Raw genomic sequence first — 21,601 nt, 5'->3', positions numbered from 1 at the left:
TGACCACGTGATCGCTGAAGACGGAGAATATTATGTTGACCATGAGTCCGTATGTTAGGAGATTATATTTGTAAGAAATAATTATTGTATATATGTAGCCGGTAGTGTCGGATAGATCTATGAGAACTTGTTGTTCGACCAATCTCTTGGAGAAGGAGAGGTGGTCAATATCACTTCTCTCTGTATGCATATATGTTCATGACGATCTTCTATTTCCTTCGTTTGCTTACTAGCTAGCTAGCATGTCTAGTCCTCTCTATACGTATGTATAGTACGTAGCGTCGACCAAGCACGGACATAAGAAATGACACTTCTTTCTATTAATTATAGCTAGCTAACACAATATATGAAACACCTAAATTAACCCCCCAAAACCCCCAACCCCCCCCCCCCCTTCAAAAAAAAACAAAAATTCCAGCCACAGAAATGCTGACGCGTGGATGCCTATTGGTCCCGATTGGTGCCACCAACCGGGACCAAAGGCCCTCCTATCTGGGCTCCGCGCACAGGCCACGTGGAGGCCCATCTGTCCCGGTTCTGGATTGAATCGGGACTAAAGGGACAGGGCATTAGTACCGACCCTTTAGTCCCGGTTCAGAAACCGGGACAAAAGGCCCTTACAAACCGGGACAATAGGCCCTTTTTCTACTAGTGTCAAGAAGGTAACGACGCAAAAAATGCCGCCATTGTCAGGTATAACCAAATAAGGTCGGACCTAGGATCTTCACCTCGGAGCTGAGACCGGGTACTTGGGAAGCACCACCCAATCAAAATCATCCTATGTTATCTTCTCCACTTTCCACGATCTCGACAGCTTGACGAGGGAGGAAGGTCACACACACATTGAAATACTTAGACCCGGTCATCGAAGAGGCGCCTTGGGAGCGGCGCTAGCCCTGGCTTAGAGAGCGGGCTCTCCAGATCGAGGGAATGGTAGCGGTCCCGGCTCCCTTCACTTTCCTCCATGGCGTGGGCGCCTGCTGCAAGCCGATGCCGCCAGGGATTGAAAAGGCGCTCTGCTGCATCTGCCCTGCCACGAACGGCTGCCACCCCTGCACCATTGCCGTCATTGGTTCAAGCCGTCTCCCGTACATCGCCAATGGCCGCCGAACAGCTTCAGAATGCAGCCCCACCGCCACCATCGGCCGTGCGGGCAAGCCCGGCGGCGAGGAGGGACGGAGACTCGAAAGGAGGGTCGTCGGGAAAATAGGATCCGTTCGCCGCCCGTGTCGCCCAGGCGGACGACGCGGGGGCAGTTGGTGATGTTGTTTGTATGACTTGCTGATGCTTTGGTTGATGTGCGAATGGCAAAAAAAAGAGTTTCGTTCTTGCATTAGTGCATCTTCTACGTCTCCTTGGATTGGATGGTGAACGGTAACAAAAAAGGAAATGCGGCTAATCCTTCCTTGCATCTGCTAGCTGCTTGTAAACCAAGAACGAAACAATTCTTCAGAAATGATAAGATTATTTGGCCGAGGCGTTGGAGGCGCAACTCGCAGTCAACGGGAGTGAGTTGTACCAGTTAGCCATGGCGAAGCACACGCTGGTGGTGGACAACCTCAGGCGCAGCAGCATCGCGTGGCGGCTTTGCTGTTGCAAGGAGGTGAACCTTGTATTCTATAAGAGCATCTTCAACAGACGCGCGCAGGCGCGGCGCGCTAAAAAAATTACAGCGCGTACAACAGCTGTTTTTGCGTCCGAATAAGCAGTTGCTTCACCAGCCGATGCAAATTTTAGTGTGTCGCTGTACCGCTTCAGCAGGCACGCTAAAATATAACGCTCTGTTTGAAAGATACACATACGTACGCTAAAACATAGTTCATATTTCAACCAACATATTTCATAGCATAGATAAACCAACATAGTTTTTTTTAAATGGGCAGCATCCTTTCATTCATTCATGATTTGTTCATTGCATATAATGGCCCTGATCTCGTCAAGAGGCACATTAAACCAGCTAGACTCAGCATTATGTCCTGCAGATCTTGCAAGGACATGGGCTGCCTCATTACAACAACGTTTTACATGACAGAAAACACAAGATAAAAACTTTGTAGCGGCAAATTTAATATCCTGGACAATGGCACCAACAGGGGATCTGTCTAGCCCAGTAAATTGCAGCTTGTTGATCAATGTCAGGCAATCAGAGGCTACCTGAACATTCTGAAATCCAGCATTTTTGGCAAGTACTAGGGCCTGACGAACAGCAAGAGCTTCAGCCACTTCAGGACTTTGGGTATGATCAAACAAACCTTGATGTGCTGCCACAAGCGCTCCAAGATGATCTCGAACCACAATTCCAAAGCCAGCTCTTCCCGATTGGGCAAAAATTGCAGCGTCGACGTTGATCAGCAACCAACCTTCCGGCGGCGGAGACCATTTCTGAATTGATGTCGAGGTCTCACGTCTGTAGGAGATTGGCGGGCTGACATTACATAAATTCATGAAATTCAATATAGGCCTTAATTTTCCCCACGACACAAAGAGGATTTAGCAGTGGCTCACCATTACGATAGTTGTTCCTGTTCTCCCAAATATGCCACATAGCCACCACCAGAATCGTAGAGTGGAAGGGTGGCGTTTCAGCTATCCAGTCCAGCAGCCATTGCCTAATATGAATGAATTTTTTTAGTTTTAGGCAGATTCCGTAGTCCTTTTTTAATTCTCTCCAGATTTCTTTCACATATTGGCATTGTAGCAAACAATGCTCAATATTTTCCTCTCGGTTGCAGAAACAACAATCGTACCTTGTGGGTATTGATCGGACCTGGAGCTGCGAGCCTGTAGGTAGGCAGTTGTGTGCTATTCTCCACAGCACAATCTTCATCTTGTTTGGGCACTGAATAGCCCAGAGTTTCTTCCAAGCATTCTCCATGTGATCTTGCTTAGATGATGAGCCTGCACCTGGAAGGCTTCGATTAATCCAAAATTGATGGGATCTCAATAAATTATATGCTGATCTAACAGTGTAAACACCACTTTTGGAGTGAGGCCAGGATGCAAAATCATTGCAACCAATTGTGCTAATGGGAATGATTAAAATCTTTCCAGAAATTTCTTCCGGGAAAAGGTTTCTAATCAAATTTTCATTCCACTTGGGCTCATTTTCACACATCAGAAAATTGACTGCTTTATTCTCTAAATTGGGAGAGTAGGCTGATAAAGTGGCAGGTATAATACCTGGGATCCAATGATCCTTCAGAATGTTGATGTGCTTGCCGTTTCCTACTCTCCATAGTAGGCCTCTTTGGAGCAATTTCTTGCCATGCATAATGCTGCGCCAAACATATGAAGATGATCTTGGGCATTGAGCTGTCCAGAAGTCCCTATCCGGATAATATCGGCCCTTGAGTACTTGTGCACATAGCGATTTAGGCTCGGTCAATAACCTCCAACATTGTTTTCCAAGCATAGATTGATTAAAGGTGGCCATGTCCCGAAAGCCCATTCCACCCATATACTTTGGTGATGATAACCAGTCCCATGATCTCCAATGCAACTTTTTCTTTCCATCTTCAATACCCCACCAGAAGTTAGATATGGGCTGCCTCATTTTATCACAAATGGTCAATGGAATCTGGAAGCAACTCCTTACATAGGTTGGGATGGCCTGAGCCACTGATTTCAAAAGAACATCCTTACCAGCCCTTGACAGAGGTCTATCACTACATCCATTTAGGCGTTTCCAAAGTCGACCGGTAAGGAAATTAAAATTACTCGTTGGGGATCGTCCCACCCAGGTCGGCATGCCAAGGTATGTTGCTTGTAGCGTCTCGTCCTGCACCCCCAAAATCTTTTTTGTAGCTTCCTTGATCTGTTTATCACAATGTAGCCCAAAGAAAATAGAAGATTTTTGAAAGTTTATCTTCTGTCCTGAACCGTTACAGTATGTTTGTAGAGAAGATTTTAGTGCATTGATGCTTCTATATTCACCCTTGGTGAAGAAAACACTATCATCAGCGAACAATAAATGAGATATAGGGGGTCCGTTTCTTCCATTGCGAATGCCCTTTAGATGGCCAGATGCTTCTTTTTGCTGCAATAAGCAAGAAAGGCCTTCAACGCAAAGCAAAAATAAGTATGGACTAATTGGGTCCCCTTGTCTAATGCCTCTACTTGGCAAAAAAGACCCGGTTAGTTCACCATTTACTTTAACGACATATCTAACCGAAGTCACACATCTCATAACCATTTCCACCCAATTGATATCAAATCCCAGTTTCAATAAAACTCCCTTGAGGTAATTGAAGGAAATATGCCCTAGAGGCAATAATAAAGTTATTATTTATTTCCTTATATCATGATAAATGTTTATTATTCATGCTAGAATTGTATTAACCGGAAACATAATACATGTGTGAATACATAGACAAACAGATTGTCACTAGTATGCCTCTACTTGACTAGCTCGTTGATCAAAGATGGTTATGTTTCCTAACCATAGACATGAGTTGTCATTTGATTAACGGGGTCACATCATTAGGAGAATGATATGATTGACATGACCCATTCCGTTAGCTTAGCACCCGATCGTTTAGTATGTTGCTATTGCTTTCTTCATGACTTATACATGTTCCTATGACTATGAGATTATGCAACTCCCGTTTACCGGAGGAACACTTTGTGTGCTACCAAACGTCACAACGTAACTGGGTGATTATAAATGTGCTCTACAGGTGTCTCCGAAGGTACTTGTTGGGTTGGCATATTTTGAGATTAGGATTTGTCACTCCGATTGTCGGAGAGGTATCTCTGGGCCCTCTCGGTAATGCACATCACTTAAGCCTTGCAAGCATTGCAACTAATGAGTTAGTTGCGGGATGATGTATTACGGAATGAGTAAAGAGACTTGCCGGTAACGAGATTGAACTAGGTACTGAGATACCGACAATCAAATCTCGTGCAAGTAACATACCGATGACAAAGGGAACAACGTATGTTGTTATGTGGTTTGACCGATAAAGATCTTCGTAGAATATGTGGGAGCCAATATGAACATCCAGGTTCTACTACTAGTTATTGACCGGAGACATGTCTCAGTCATGTCTACATAGTTCTCGAACCCATAGGGTCCGCACGCTTAACGTTTCGATGACGATTATATTATGAGTTTATATGTTTTGATGTACCGAAGGATGTTCGAAGTCCCGAATGTGATACCGGACATAACGAGGAGTCTCGAAATGGTCGAGACATCAAGATTGATATATTGGAAGCCTATGTTTGGATATCGGAAGTGTTCCCGGTGAAATCGGGATTTTACCGGAGTACCGGGAGGTTACCGGAACCCCCCGGGGACTTAATGTTGGGGAACGTTGCAGAAAACAAAAAAAAATTCCTACGGTTTCACCAAGATCCATCTATGAGTTCATCTAGCAACGAGTGATTGGATGCATCTACGTACCTTGTAGATCGCGAGCGGAAGCGTTCAAAGAACGGGGATGAAGGAGTCGTACTCGACGTGATTCGAATCACCGAAGATCCTAGCACCGAACGGACGGCACCTCCGCGTTCAACACACATACGGAGCAGCGACGTCTCCTTATTCTTGATCCAGCAAGGGGGAAGGAGAGGTTGAGGAAGATGGCTCCAGCAGCAGCACGACGGCGTGGTGGTGATGGAGCTGCAGTACTCTGGCAGGGCTTCGCCAAGCACTATGGAGGAGGAGGAGGTGTTGGAGAGGGAGAGGGAGGCACCAAAGATCAAGGTAAGAAGTCCTCCATCTCCCCACTATATATAGGAGGGCCAAGGGGGGGGGCGCCGGCCCTAGGAGATCTAATCTCCTAGGGTGGTGCGGCCAAGGGGAGGAATCCCTCCTCCCCAAGGCACCTAGGAGGTGCCTTCCCCTCCTAGGACTCTTCCTCCTTGAAACCCTAGGCGCATGGGCCTCTTGGGGCTGGTGCCCTTGGCCCATGTAGGCCAAGGCGCACCCCTTACAGCCCATGTGGCCCCCCGGGACAGGTGGCCCCACCCGGTGGACCCCCGGGACCCTTCCGGTGGTCCCGGTACAATACCGATGACCCCGAAACTTGTCTCGATGGCCGAAACAGGACTTCCCATATATAAATCTTTACCTCCAGACCATTCCGGAACTCCTCGTGACGTCCGAAATCTCATCCGGGACTCCGAACAACATTCGGGTTACTGCATATACATATCCCTACAACCCTACTGTCACCGAACCTTAAGTGTGTAGACCTTACGGGTTCGGGAGACATGTAGACATGACCGAGATCGCTCTCCGGTCAATAACCAACAGCGGGATCTGGATACCCATGTTGGCTCCCACATGCTCCTCGATGATCTCATCGGATGAACCACGATGTCGAGGATTCAAGCAACCCCGTATACAATTCCCTTTGTCAATCGGTATGTTACTTGCCCGAGATTCGATCGTCGGTATCCCAATACCTCGTTCAATCTCGTTACCGGCAAGTCACTTTACTCGTACCGTAATGCATGATCCCGTGACCAGACACTTGGTCACTTTGAGCTCATTATGATGATGCATTACCGAGTGGGCCCAGTGATACCTCTCCGTCATACGGAGTGACAAATCCCAGTCTTGATCCATGTCAACCCAACAGACACTTTCGGAGATAGCCGTAGTATACCTTTATAGTCACCCAGTTACGTTGTGACGTTTGGTACACCCAAAGCACTCCTACGGTATCCGAGAGTTACACGATCTCATGGTCTAAGGAAAAGATACTTGACATTGGAAAACTCTAGCAAACGAACTATACGATCTTATGCTATGTTTAGGATTGGGTCTTGTCCATCACATCATTCTCCTAATGATGTGATCTCGTTATCAATGACATCCAATGTCCATAGTCAGGAAACCATGACTATCTATTGATCAACGAGCTAGTCAACTAGAGGCTTACTAGGGACATGTTGGTGTCTATTATTCACACATGTATTACGATTTCCGGATAACACAATTATAGAATGAATAAAGACAATTATCATGAACAAATAAATATAATAATAATGCTTTTATTATTGCCTCTAGGGCATATTTCCAACAGTCTCCCACTTGCACTAGAGTCAATAATCTAGTTACATTGTGATGAATCGAACACCCATCGAATTCTGGTGTTGATCATGTTTTGCTCTAGGGAGAGGTTTAGTCAACGGATCTGCTACATTCAGGTCCGTGTGTACTTTACAAATATCTATGTCTCCATCTTGAACATTTTCACGAATGGAGTTGAAGCGACGCTTGATGTGCCTTGTCTTCTTGTGAAACCTGGGCTCCTTGGCAAGAGCAATAGCTCCAGTGTTGTCACAGAAGAGCTTGATCGGCCCCGACGCATTGGGTATGACTCCTAGGTCGGTGATGAACTCCTTCACCCAAATTGCTTCATGCGCTGCCTCCGAGGCTGCCATGTACTCCGCTTCACATGTAGATCCCGCCACAACGCTCTGCTTGCAACTGCACCAGCTTACTGCCCCACCATTCAAAATATACACGTATCCGGTTTGTGACTTAGAGTCATCCAGATCTGTGTCGAAGCTAGCGTCGACGTAACCCTTTACGACGAGCTCTTCGTCACCTCCATAAACGAGAAACATTTCCTTAGTCCTTTTCAGGTACTTCAGGATATTCTTGACTGCTGTCCAGTGTTCCTTGCCGGGATTACTTTGGTACCTTCCTACCAAACTTACGGCAAGGTTTACATCAGGTCTGGTACACAGCATGGCATACATAATAGAACCTATGGCTGAGGCATAGGGGATGACACTCATCTCTTCTATATCTTCTGCCGTGGTCGGACATTGAGCCGAGCTCAATTTCACACCTTGTAACACAGGCAAGAACCCCTTCTTAGAATGATCCATATTGAATTTCTTCAATATCTTCTCAAGGTATGTGCTTTGTGAAAGACCTATGAGGCGTCTTGATCTATCTCTGTAGATCTTGATGCCTAATATATAAGCATCTTCTCCAAGGTCCTTCATTGAAAAACTTTTATTCAAGTAGGCCTTAATGTTGTCCAAGAATTCTATATCATTTCCCATCAAAAGTATGTCATCTACATATAATATGAGAAATGCTACAGAGCTCCCACTCACTTTCTTGTAAACACAGGCTTCTCCATAAGTCTGTGTAAACCCAAACGCTTTGATCATTTCATCAAAGCGAATGTTCCAACTCCGAGATGCTTGCACCAGCCCATAAATCGAGCGTTGGAGCTTGCACACCTTGTCAGCATTCTTAGGATCGACAAAACCTTCCAGCTGCATCATATACAATTCTTCCTTAAGGAAACCATTAAGGAATGCCGTTTTGACGTCCATTTGCCATATTTCATAATCATAGAATGCGGCAATCGCTAACATGATTCGGACGGACTTCAGCTTCGCTACCGGTGAGAAAGTCTCATCATAGTCAACCCCTTGAACTTGCCGATAACCCTTAGCGACAAGGCGAGCTTTATAGATGGTCACATTACCATCCGCGTCTGTCTTCTTCTTAAAGATCCATTTATTTTCTATGGCTCGCCGCTCAACGGGCAAGTCAGTCAAAGTCCATACTTTGTTTTCATACATGGATCCTATCTCGGATTTCATGGCTTCTAGCCATTTGTCGGAATCCGGGCGTCGCTTCTTCATAGTTCGAAGGTTCACCGTTGTCTAACAACATGATTTCCAAGACAGGGTTGCCGTACCACTCTGGTGCGGAACGTGTCCTTGTGGACCTTCGAATTTCAGTAGGAGCTTGATCAGAAGTATCTTGATCATCATCATTAACTTCCTCTCTAGTCGGCGCAGGCACCTCAGGAACATTTTCTTGAGTTGTGCCATTTTCCGGTTCAAGAGGTAATACTTCATCAAGTTCTACTTTCCTCCCACTTACTTCTTTCGAGAGAAACTCTTTCTCTAGAAAGGACCCACTCTTGGCAACAAAGATCTTGCCTTCGGATCTGAGGTAGAAGGTATACCCAATAGTTTCTTTAGGGTATCCTATGAAGACGCATTTTTCCGACTTGGGTTCGAGCTTTTCAGGTTGAAGTTTCCTGACATAAGCATCGCATCCCCAAACTTTTAGAAACGACAGCTTAGGTTTCTTCCCAAACCATAATTCAAACGGTGTCGTCTCAACGGATTTCGACGGAGCCCTTTTTAAAGTGAATGCGGCAGTCTCTAAAGCATACCCCCAAAAAGATAATGGTAAATCGGCAAGAGACATCATAGATCGTACCATATCTAATAGAGTGCGATTACGACGTTCGGACACACCATTACGCTGAGGTGTTCCAGGCGGTGTGAGTTGTGAAACTATTCCACATTTTCTTAAGTGTGTGCCAAACTCGTGACTCAAGTATTCTCCTCCACGATCTGATCGCAGGAACTTGATTTTCCTGTCACGTTGATTCTCAACCTCGCTCTGAAATTCCTTGAACTTTTCAAAGGTCTCAGACTTGTGTTTCATTAAGTAGACATACCCATATCTACTCAAGTCATCAGTGAGGGTGAGAACATAACGATAGCCACCGCGAGCCTCAACACTCATTGGACCGCACACATCAGTATGTATGATTTCCAATAAGTTAGTTGCTCGCTCCATTGTTCCTGAGAACAGAGTCTTGGTCATTTTGCCCATGAGGCATGGTTCGCACGTGTCAAATGATTCGTAATCAAGAGACTCTAAAAGTCCATCAGCATGGAGCTTCTTCATGCGTTTGACACCTATGTGACCAAGGCGGCAGTGCCACAAGTACGTGGGACTATCATTATCAACCTTACATCTTTTGGTACTCACACTATGAATATGTGTAGCATTACGCTCGAGATTCATTAAGAATAAACCATTCACCATCGGAGCATGACCACAAAACATATCTCTCATATAAATAGAACAACCATTATTCTCGGATTTAAATGAGTAGCCATCTCGTATTAAACGAGATCCTGATACAATGTTCATGCTCAAACTTGGCACTAAATAACAATTATTGAGGTTCAAAACTAATCCCGTAGGTAAATGTAGAGGTAGCGTGCTGACGGCGATCACATCGACTTTGGAACCATTCCCGACGCGCATCGTCACCTCGTCCTTCGCTAGTCTCCACTTATTCCGCAGCTCTTGCTTCGAGTTACAAATGTGAGCAACTGCACCGGTATCAAATACCCAGGAGCTACTACGAGTACTGGTAAGGTACACATCAATTACATGTATATCACATATACCTTTTGTTTTGCCGGCCTTCTTGTCTGCTAAGTATTTGGGGCAGTTCCGCTTCCAGTGACCACTTTCCTTGCAATAAAAGCACCCAGTCTCGGGCTTGGGTCCATTCTTTGGCTTCTTCCCGGCAGCTTGCTTGCCGGGCGCGGCAACTCCCTTGCCGTCCTTCTTGAAGTTCTTTTTACCCTTGCCCTTCTTGAACTTAGTGGTTTTATTGACCATCAACACTTGATGTTCCTTCTTGACTTCTACCTCTGCTGATTTCGGCATAGCAAATACTTCAGGAATGGTCTTTTCCATCCCCTGCATATTGAAGTTCATCACAAAGCTCTTGTAGCTCGGTGGAAGCGACTGAAGGATTCTGTCAATGACCGCGTCATCCGGGAGATTAACTCCCAGCTGAGTCAAGCGGTTATGCAACCCAGACATTTTGAGTATGTGCTCATTGACAGAACTATTTTCCTCCATCTTACAGCTGAAGAATTTGTCGGAGACTTCATATCTCTCGACCCGGGCATGAGCTTGGAAAACCATTTTCAGCTCTTCGAACATCTCATATGCTCCGTGTCTCTCAAAACGTTTTTGGAGCCCTGGCTCTAAGCTGTAAAGCATGCCGCACTGAACGAGGGAGTAGTCATCGGTACGTGTCTGCCAAGCGTTCATAACGTCTTGTTCTGCAGGGAGAACAGGTGCGTCACCTAGCGGTGCTTGTAGGACATAATCTTTCTTGGCAGCTATGAGGATGATCCTCAGGTTCCGGACCCAGTCCGTATAGTTACTGCCATCGTCTTTTAGCTTGGTTTTCTCTAGGAACGCGTTGAAGTTGAGGACTACGTTGGCCATTTGATCTACAAGACATATTGTAAATATTTTAGACTAAGTTCATGATAATTAAGTTCATCTAATCAAATTATTCAATGAACTCCCACTTAGATAGACATCCCTCCTGTCATCTAAGTATAACATGATCCGAGTTAACTAGGCCGTGTCCGATCATCACGTGAGACGAACTAGTCAACGTCGGTGAACATCTTCATGTTGATCGTATCTTCTATACGACTCATGCTCGACATTTCGGTCTTCTGTGTTCCGAGGCCATGTCTGTACACATGCTAGGCTCGTCAAGTCAACCTAAGTGTTTTGCATGTGTAAATCTGTCTTACACCCGTTGTATGTGAACGTTAGAATCTATCACACCCGATCATCATGTGGTGCTTCGAAACAACGAACTGTCGCAACGGTGCACAGTTAGGGGGAACACTTTCTTGAAATTATTATGAGGGATCATCTTATTTACTACCGTCATTCTAAGCAAACAAGATGCATAAATATGATTAACATCACATGCAATCAAATAATAAAAGTAACATGATATGGCCAATATCACATAGCTCCTTTGATCTCCATCTTGGGGCTCCATGATCATCTTGTCACCGGCATGACACCATGATCTCCATCATCACGATCTCCATCATCGTGTCTCCATGAAGTTGCTCGCCAACTATTACTTCTACTACTATGGCTAACGCGTTTAGCAATAAAGTAAAGTAATTTACATGGCGTTTCTCAATGACACGCAGGTCATACAAAAATAAAGACAACTCCTATGGCTCCTGCCGGTTGTCATACTCATCGACATGCAAGTCGTGATTCCTATTACAATAGCATGAACATCTCATACATCACATATATATATCATTCATCATTCATCACAACTTTGGCCATATCATATCACAAAGCACTTGCTGCAAAAACAAGTTAGACGTCCTCTAATTGTTGTTGCAAGTTTTACGTGGCTGAAGTAGGGTTCTAGCAAGAACGTTTTCTTACCTACATGAAAGCCACAACGTGATTTGTCAACTTCTATTTACCCTTCATAAGGACCCTTTTCATCGAATCCGCTCCAACTAAAGTGGGAGAGACAGACACCCGCCAGCCACCTTATGCAACTTGTGCATGTTAGTTGGTGGAACCGGTCTCACGTAAGCGTACGTGTAAGGTTGGTCCGGGCCGCTTCATCCCACAATAGCGTTGAAACAAGATAAGACTAGTAGCGGCAAGAAAGTTGACAACATCAACGCCCACAACAAATTGTGTTCTACTCGTGCAAGAGAACTACGCATAGACCTAGCTCATGATGCCATTGTTGGGGAACGTTGCAGAAAACAAAAAAATTCCTACGGTTTCACCAAGATCCATCTATGAGTTCATCTAGCAACTAGTGATTGGATGCATCTACGTACCTTGTAGATCGCGAGCGGAAGCGTTCAAAGAACGGGGATGAGGGAGTCGTACTCGACGTGATTTGAATCACCGAAGATCCTAGCACCGAACGGACGGCACCTCCGCGTTCAACACACATACGGAGCAGCGACGTCTCCTTCTTCTTGATCCAGCAAGGGGGAAGGAGAGGTTGAGGAAGATGGCTCCAGTAGCAGCACGACGGCGTGGTGGTGATGGAGCTGCAGCACTCCGGCAGGGCTTCGCCAAGCACTATGGAGGAGGAGGAGGTGTTGGAGAGGGAGAGGGAGGCACCAAAGATCAAGGTAAGAAGTCCTCCATCTCCCCACTATATATAGGAGGGCCAAGGGGGGGGCGCCGGCCCTAGGAGATCTAATCTCCTAGGGTGGTGCGGCCAAGGGGAGGAATCCCTCCTCCCCAAGGCACCTAGGAGGTGCCTTCCCCTCCTAGGACTCTTCCTCCTTGAAACCCTAGGCGCATGGGCCTCTTGGGGCTGGTGCCCTTGGCCCATGTAGGCCAAGGCGCACCCCCTACAACCCATGTGGCCCCCCGGGACAGGTAGCCCCACCCGGTGGACCCCCGGGACCCTTCCGGTGGTCCCGGTACAATACCGATGACCCCGAAACTTGTCCCGATGGCCGAAATAGGACTTCCCATATATAAATCTTTACCTCCGGACCATTCCGGAACTCCTCGTGATGTCCGGAATCTCATCCGGGACTCCGAACAACATTCGGGTTGCTGCATATACATATCCCTACAACCCTACCGTCACCGAACCTTAAGTGTGTAGACCCTACGGGTTCGGGAGACATGTAGACATGACCGAGATCGCTCTCCGGTCAATAACCAACAGCGGGATCTGGATACCCATGTTGGCTCCCACATGCTCCTCGATGATCTCATCGGATGAACCACGATGTCGAGGATTCAAGCAACCCTGTATACAATTCCCTTTGTCAATCGGTATGTTACTTGCCCGAGATTCGATCGTCGGTATCCCAATACCTCGTTCAATCTCGTTACCGGCAAGTCACTTTACTCGTACCGTAATGCATGATCCCATGACCAGACACTTGGTCACTTTGAGCTCATTATGATGATGCATTACTGAGTGGGCCCAGTGATACCTCTCCGTCATACGGAGTGACAAATCCCAGTCTTGATCCATGTCAACCCAACAGACACTTTCAGAGATACCCGTAGTATACCTTTATAGTCACCCAGTTACGTTGTGACGTTTGGTACACCCAAAGCACTCCTACGGTATCCGGGAGTTACACGATCTCATGGTCTAAGGAAAAGATATTTGACATTGGAAAACTCTAGCAAACGAACTATACGATCTTATGCTATGTTTAGGATTGGGTCTTGTCCATCACATCATTCTCCTAATGATGTGATCTCGTTATCAATGACATCCAATGTCCATAGTCAGGAAACCATGACTATCTGTTGATCAACGAGCTAGTCAACTAGAGGCTTACTAGGGACATGTTGGTGTCTATTATTCACACATGTATTACGATTTCCGGATAACACAATTATAGCATGAATAAAGACAATTATCATGAACAAAGAAATATAATAATAATGCTTTTATTATTGCCTCTAGGGCATATTTCCAACACTTAATGGGCCTTAGTGGGCCTATGTGGAAGAGAGGAGAGGCGGCTAGGGCTGGGCCGCGCGCCCCTCCGCCCCCCAGTCCGAATAGGACAAGGAGAGGGGGGCGGCGCCCCCCCTCCTTCTTCTCCTCCACTCCTTCCCCCTCCCAAGTCCTAATCCAACTAGGAAAGGGGGGAGTCCTACTCCAGGTGGGAGTATGACTCCTCCTGGCGCGCCTCCTCCCTGGCCGGCCGCACCCCCCCTTTGCTCCTTTATATACAGGGGCAAGGGGGCACCCCATAGACACAACATTTGATTGTTTGATCTTTTAGCCGTGTGCGGTGCCCCCCTCCACCATAGTCCACCTCGATATTACTGTAGCGGTGCTTAGGCGAAGCCCTGCGTCGGTAGAACATCAACATCGTCACCACGCCGTCGTGCTGACGAAACTCTCCCTCAACACTCGGCTGGATCGGAGTTCGAGGGACGTCATCGGGCTGAATGTGTGCTGAACTCGGAGGTGCTGTACGTTCGGTACTTGATCGGTCGGATCGTGAAGACGTACGACTACATCAACCGCATTGTGCTAACGCTTCCGCATTCGGTCTATGAGGGTACGTGGACAACACTCTCCCCTCTCGTTGCTGTGCATCACCATGATCTTGCATGTGCGTAGGAATTTTTTTGAAATTACTACATTCCCCAACAGTAATTCCACTCTACCCTGTCATAAGCTTTTGTCATGTCTATTTTCAAGGCAAAGAAAGGGTATTTAGCCTTCTGTTTTCGAATTGTGTGTAGACATTCATACGCCACCAGAATATTATCTGTAATAAGCCTGCCTGGCACAAATGCGCTTTGTTGCTCCGAAATAATTTCCGGCAAAAATATCTTGAGGCGATTAGCAATTACTTTAGAAGCTATTTTGTATATGAAATTACATAAGCTTATAGGTCGGAAGTTAGAGAGCACATCAGGATTATTAACTTTTGGGATAAGGACAATTACCGAATCGTAGAAGCCTTCAGGAATATCCCGTCCCAGAAGAAACCCTTTCACTTCTGCACATATATCTTCCCCCACAATATCCCAATGTTTCTGATAAAAAAGTGTTGGGAAACCATCTGGCCCTAGAGCCTTGGTTGGACCCATCTGGAATAAGGAAGTCTTGATTTCTTCATTAATATATCCCTTGCACAACTCTTCATTTATCTCTGTAGTTACTTTGCAAGGAATAGCATTCAAAATTGATTCCAGGGAGTCACAGGGTTCAGAGGTCAACAAATTGGAGTAAAAATCATGTACCATCCTTCTGATGCCTTGAGGATCTTCGCATAGTGATCCATCGGCTTTCCTTAAGAATTTAATTTTGTTGGCTCTTCTTCGTGCTGAGGCGCGAGTGTGGAAGAACGAGGTATTTTGATCACCTTCAGGCAACCAATCGATTCTTGATCGTTGCTTCACCATGATTTCTTCTCTTTCAAACATCTCATATAGTCTCTTTTCTACTTCCTTTTCCTCTTTGGAATATCCAGTAGCCAAATTGTCTTTCCGTAAAGAAGCTAATTTCTTTTCTAGCTTCTTTATTTCCTTTTTAACCGAACCAAAAGATTCTCTACCCCATGTTTGAAGGGTTGTTGACAATATGTTTAGAGCAGATGATAACCCACAAGTATAGGAGACCGCAACAGTTTTCGATAGACTATTCAACCCAAATTTATTGATTCGACACAAGGGGAGCCAAAGAATATTCTCAAGTATTAATAGTTGAGTTGTCAATTCAACCGCACCTGAAAGACTTAATATCTGCAGCAAAGTATTTAGTAGCAAAGTAATATGGAAGTAACGGTAACAATATTGGTTTTGTAGTGATTGTAATAGTGGCAACAGAAAAGTAACTAAGCAAAGATCAATATGTGAAAATCTCGTAGGCAATGGATCAGTGATGTATAATTATGTCGGATGCAATTTCTCATGCAACAGTTATAACATAGGGTGACACAGAACTAGCTCCAGTTCATCAATATAATGTAGGCATGTATTCCGAATATAGTCATACATGCTTATGGAAAATAACTTGCATGACATCTTTTGTCCTACCCTCCCGTGGCAGCGGGGTCCTATTAGAAACTAAGAGATATTAAGGCCTCCTTTTAATAGAGTACCAAATCAAAGCATTAACACTTAGTGAATACATGAACTCCTCAAACTATAGTCATCACCGGGAGTGGTCCCGATTATTGTCACTTCGGGGTTACTAGATCATAACACATAGTAGGTGACTATTGACTTGCAAAAATTGGATCAAGAACTCCCATATATTCATGGAAACAAAATAGGTTCAGATTTGAAATCATGGCACTCGGGCCCTAGTGACAAGCATTAAGCATAGCAAAGTCATAGCAACATCAATCTCAGAACATAATGGATACTTGGGATCAAACCCTAACAAAACTAACTCGATTACATGATAAATATCATCCAACCCATCACCGTCCAGCAAGCCTACGATGGAATTACTCACGCACGGCGGTGAGCATCATGAAATTGGTGGTGGAGGAAGGTTGATGATGACGATGGTGACGGATTCCCCTCTCCAGAGCCCCGAAGGGACTCCAGATATGCCCTCCCGAGAGAGATTAGGGCTTGGCGGCGGCTCTGTATCGTAAGATGCGATGAATCCTTCTCTCTGATTTTTTTCTCCCCGAACATGAATATATAGAGTTGGAGTTGAGTTCGGTGGAGCCTTAGGGGGGCCACGAGACAGGGGCGCGCCCCCACCCTCGTGGACAGGGTGTGGGCCCCCTGACGTTGATTCTTTCGCTAGTATTTTTTTATATATTCCAAAAATATTCTCCATGAAGTTTCAGGTCATTCGGAGAACTTTTATTTCTGCACAAAAATAACACCATGGCAATTCTGCTAAAAACAGCGTCAGTCCAGGTTAGTTCCATTCAAATCATGCAAGTTAGTCTAAAACAAGGTCAAAAGTGTTTGGAAAAGTAGATACGATGGAGACGTATCAACTCCCCCGAGCTTAAACCTTTGCTTGTCCTCAAGCTATTCAATTGACAAACTGAAAGTGATAAAGAAAAACTTTTACAAACTCTGTTTGATCTTGTTGTTGTAAATATGTAAAGTCAGCATTCAAGTTTTCAGCAAAGATTATGAACTAACCATATTCACAATAACATTTAGGTCTAATGTTTACTCATATCAATGGCATAATTAACTAGCGAGCAATAATAGTAAATCTCGGATGACAACACTTTCTCAAAACAATCATAATATGATATAACAAGATGGTATCTCGCTAGCACTTTCTAAGACCGCAAAACATAAATGCAGAGCACCTCTGAAGACCAAGGACTGACTAAACATTGTAATTCATGGTAAAAGAGATCCAGTCACAGTCATACTCAATGTAAACTAATAGTAATGACAGCGGTGCTCTCCAACTGGTGCTTTTTAATAAGAGGATGATGACTCAACATAAAGGTAAATAGATAGGCCCTTCTCAGAGGGAAGCAGGGATTTGTAGAGGTGCCAGAGCTCGATTTTTGAAATATAGATAAATAATATTTTGAGTGGTATGCTTTCATTGTCAACATAACAACTGAGAGATCTCGATATCTTCCATGCTACACACATTATAGGTGGTTCCCAAACAGAGTGGTAAAGTTTGTACTCCCCCTACCACCAACAAACATCAATCCATGGCTTGTCCGAAACAACGGGTGCCTCCAACTAACAACAATCCTGGGGGAGTTTTGTTTGTGATTATTTTAATTTAAGCATGGGACTGGGCATCCCGGTTACCATCCATTTTCTCGTGAATGAGGAGCGGAGTCCACTCCTCTTGAGAATAACCCGCCTAGCATGGAAGATATAGACAACCCTAGTTGATACATGAGCTATTCTAGCATACAAAACAGAATTTCATTTGAAGGTTTAGAGTTTGGCACATACAAATTTACTTGGAACGGTAGGTAGATACCACATATAGAAAGGTATTGTGGACTCATATGGAATAACTTTTGGGGTTTATGGAAGTGGATGCACAAGCAGTACTCCCACTTAGTACAAGTGAAGGCTAGAAAGAGACTGGGAAGCAACCAGCTAGAGAGCGACAACAGTGATGAACATGCATTAAAATTAATAAACACTGAGTGCAAGCACGAGTAGGATATAATTCACCATGAACATAAATATCATGGAGGCTATGTTGATTTTGTTTCAACTACATGCGTGAACATGTGCCAAGTCAAGACACTCGAACCGTTCAAAGGAGGATACCACCCTATCATACCACATCACAACCATTTTAATAGCATGTTGGCACGCAAGGTGAACCATTATAAACTCCTAGCTAATTAAGCATGGCATGAGCAACTATATTCTCTAATTGTCATTGCAAACATGTTTCATTCATAATAGGCTAAATCAGGAACGATGAACTAATCATATTTACAAAAACAAGATAGGTCGAGTTCATACCAGCTTTTCTCATCTCAATCAGTTCATCATATATCGTCATTATTGCCTTTCACTTGCATGACTGAATGGTGTGGATAATAATAATAGTGCATGTGCATTGGACTAAGATGGAATCTGCAAGCATTCAATACAAGGGAGAAGACAAGGTAATATGGGCTCTTTGTTAGATCAACAATAATGCATATGAGAGCCACTCAAAATTTTCATCATGGTCTTCTCCTCTCGACCCCCAAAGAAAAGAAAAGAAAAGAAACAAAACTATTTACACGGGAAAGCTCCCAACAAGCAAAAGAAGAACGAGAAATCTTTTTGGGTTTTCTTTTTAATTACTACTACTACAAGCATGGAAAGTAAACTAGCTAAAAGATACAACTAATTTTTTTGGTTTTTCTTAAGGTTTTTCAAACACACAAGAAGGCTTAAAAAGAAAATGAACTAGCATGGATAGTACAATGAAAAAATATGAGCACCGACAACTCGCATGAGTGTGTGAACATGAATGTAATGTCAGTGAGAAATACGTACTCCCCCAAGCTTAGGCTTTTGGCCTAAATTGGTCTATGGCCATGGCTCAAAGTTGCCCTCTCCGGTGTACGAAGGAGTGTCCTCTGGGTGCCACTGATTGGCAATCTCCTCTGGGTCCCACTGATAAACATACTTCCAATAAGAATCAAAGGGTGGCTCCGTCTCGGGCTCTGGAGCTGATGTCAGGCTCCAGTAGGCATGAATGGCCTCCGGCAAAACGAGGTACATGCCTGAAAATATGTTAAACAAAGAGGGCATAGGCAAGGTAATAATCTCATAGTAGTTTTTATCAAATATCAATCTATATTTAAGCACCTTCTTCTTACCCTTAACAATAAAATCATGTGCTACCATACTCTTATAATCTAGTAAAATAGGAGGCAACAACTTTTCCTCTTTCTCATAATGCCTAATAGGTATGTTAAAGTGTGCAGCAAGGCACGAAGCAAAGATGCCTCCAAAGATGGGACCCTTTGTGCAGTTCAGATTTAACCGTTTAGCAACAATAGCGCCTAAACTGGAAGTGGTATCACGAAACAAGGCATGGCGCAAAATAACAATATCAGGAGAACTAAGGTTTCCACTGTTCCTGCGACCAATTAAGCATCTACTAGCAAATATTGCAAAGTAACGTAGAACATGAAAATGTATGCTAGTAATTCTTGCATCGGAAACTTTCCTCGTTTCCCCCACAGCAATCATATCAATAAATCCCTCCACATCATTACGATATGGTTCCTCTATGCTGCCCGCAAAGGGTATCTTACAGACCCAACAAAACTCATATAGTGACATCTCCTTAACCTCATCATATGAGTGAAATTCCACCGAAGGTGGTGATTTCTTAGCATGAAAGTAAAAATTTTGCACGAAAATATTAGTGAGGAGGTGATATTGTTCGCGCTGGTCGCGGAGGAAGTCGATGAGGCCTGCATTCTCAGCCAAATAATAAAAGTCATCATGAATCCCGGCTACTCTCAAGAACTCATCACAAGGACATTCGCATGGTAGAACTTCCGCAGTGCGAGGGAGATTATATTTGGGCTTCTTATTCTCTTCATTTTGCTTATCCTTCGAGCTTCGGCTCGAAGAGCCCCTCAACAATCTCTTCATCATTTTCTTTCTCTGAAAAATTTCTGAAATTTTTAGTGACTCAAAATAAAAGTGAACCAAACTCAACAAGATTAATAGCAACTACTCCCACAAGTGCCTAGAGGCTATATCATGCATTAGAACTACTTGGGACCATATAAATTTGACATGTAAGCTCAAGAACAGGGTCACCTAAGCAGGAAAAATTTGCAATAAATAAAGCACTAGAACAAAAACTAATTGGACCATTGGAGGAGTCACATACCGAAGAACAATCCCAAAGCAGTTTTGTGAATGGAGCTTTGAGCTAGGAGATCGAAAATGACAGCAAGAAGAGCTAGAACACGGGTTTGAGCTATGGGAGGATTTTTTCTGGAGGAAGACGAAGTGTGTGGGTGCAAGAATAAGTGAAGGGGGCCCACGTAGGGTACACGAGGCAGGGGGCGCGCCCCAGGGGGTGGGCGCGCCCTGGAGCCTCGTGGCCAGGTGGTGAGGCCCCCTGGTGTGTTCTCAGTGCCAATAATTCTTAAATATTCTAGAAAAAATCATATAAAATTGTCAGGGCATTTGGAGAACTTTTATTTTCGAGGTATTTTTTATTGCAAGGATAATTCAGAAAACAAACAGAAAATACTATTTTTGCTTTATTTAATCTAAATAACAAAAAGTAAAAGGAGGGTATAGAGAGTTGTGCTTTCTAACTTCATCCATCTCATGCTCATCAAAAGGAATCCACTAACAAGGTTGATCAAGTCTTGTTAACGAACTCTTTCCGAGTAACATGAAACCGGAGAATTTTCGAATAGCACTAAGTTACCTCAACGGGGATATGCATGTCCCCAACAATAAGAATATCATATTTCTTCTTGACAGTAAGAAGAGGAAATCCAAAACCTCCAATAGTAATCGTTGAAGTTTTTCCAATAGAATTTATACTGTGGACTTGAGGTTGTTTCCTCGGAAAGTGTACCGTATGCTCATTACCATTAACATGAAAAGTGGCATTGCCTTTGTTGCAATCAATAACAACCCCCGCAGTATTCAAAAAGGGTCTACCAAGGATAATCGACATACTATCGTCCTCGGGAATATCAAGAATAACAAAGTCTGTTAAAATAGTAACGTTTGCAACCACAACATGCACATCCTCACAAATACCGACAGGTATAGCAGTTGATTTATCAGCCATTTGCAAAGATATTTCAGAAGGTGTCAACTTATTCAAATCAAGTCTACGATATAAAGAGAGAGGCATAACACTAACACCGGCTCCAAGATCACATAAAGCAGTTTTAACATAGTTTCTTTTAATGGAGCATGGTATAGTTGGTACTCCTGGATCTCCAAGTTTCTTTGGTATTCCACCCTTAAAAGTATAATTAGCAAGCATGGTGGAAATTTCAGCTTCCGGTATCTTTCTTTTATTTGTGACAATATCTTTCA

At 44.2% G+C, this 21,601-nt stretch overlaps 1 protein-coding gene across 1 annotated transcript; it reads right to left on the bottom strand.

The window, feature by feature from the left end:
* Positions 1–1,464: 1,464 nt before the first annotated feature.
* LOC147978463 (uncharacterized) lies at positions 1,465–15,511 on the bottom strand. Its single transcript, XM_087514760.1, has 4 exons — positions 15,053–15,511; positions 3,718–4,036; positions 1,672–1,781; positions 1,465–1,590 (listed from the first exon to the last, which is right to left on the bottom strand). Exons 1-4 carry the CDS (start codon positions 15,509–15,511, stop codon positions 1,465–1,467), a joined length of 1,014 nt encoding a protein of 337 aa, XP_087370886.1.
* Positions 15,512–21,601: the final 6,090 nt, after the last annotated feature.

This window comes from Triticum urartu, chromosome 3A, assembly GCF_056163025.1.
Source record: "Triticum urartu cultivar PI428250 chromosome 3A, HENAU_Tu73, whole genome shotgun sequence".
Taxonomy (NCBI): domain Eukaryota; kingdom Viridiplantae; phylum Streptophyta; class Magnoliopsida; order Poales; family Poaceae; genus Triticum; species Triticum urartu.
The sequence above is the reverse complement of the archived record's forward strand: the minus strand, read 5'-3'. Positions and strand labels throughout refer to the sequence as shown.

Excerpts from the sequence above, each read along its gene's own strand:
- LOC147978463 (XM_087514760.1), bottom strand. The coding sequence starts at position 15,511 with ATGGTGAAGCAACGATCAAGAATCGATTGGTTGCCTGAAGGTGATCAA. Across the intron at positions 1,782-3,717 it reads GGTGGGACGATCCCCAACGA|AGCGTTATATTTTAGCGTGC; the intron begins GTAATTTTAATT and ends TCTTTCAAACAG. Across the intron at positions 1,591-1,671 it reads AAACAGCTGTTGTACGCGCT|CAAAGCCGCCACGCGATGCT; the intron begins GTAATTTTTTTA and ends TCCTTGCAACAG.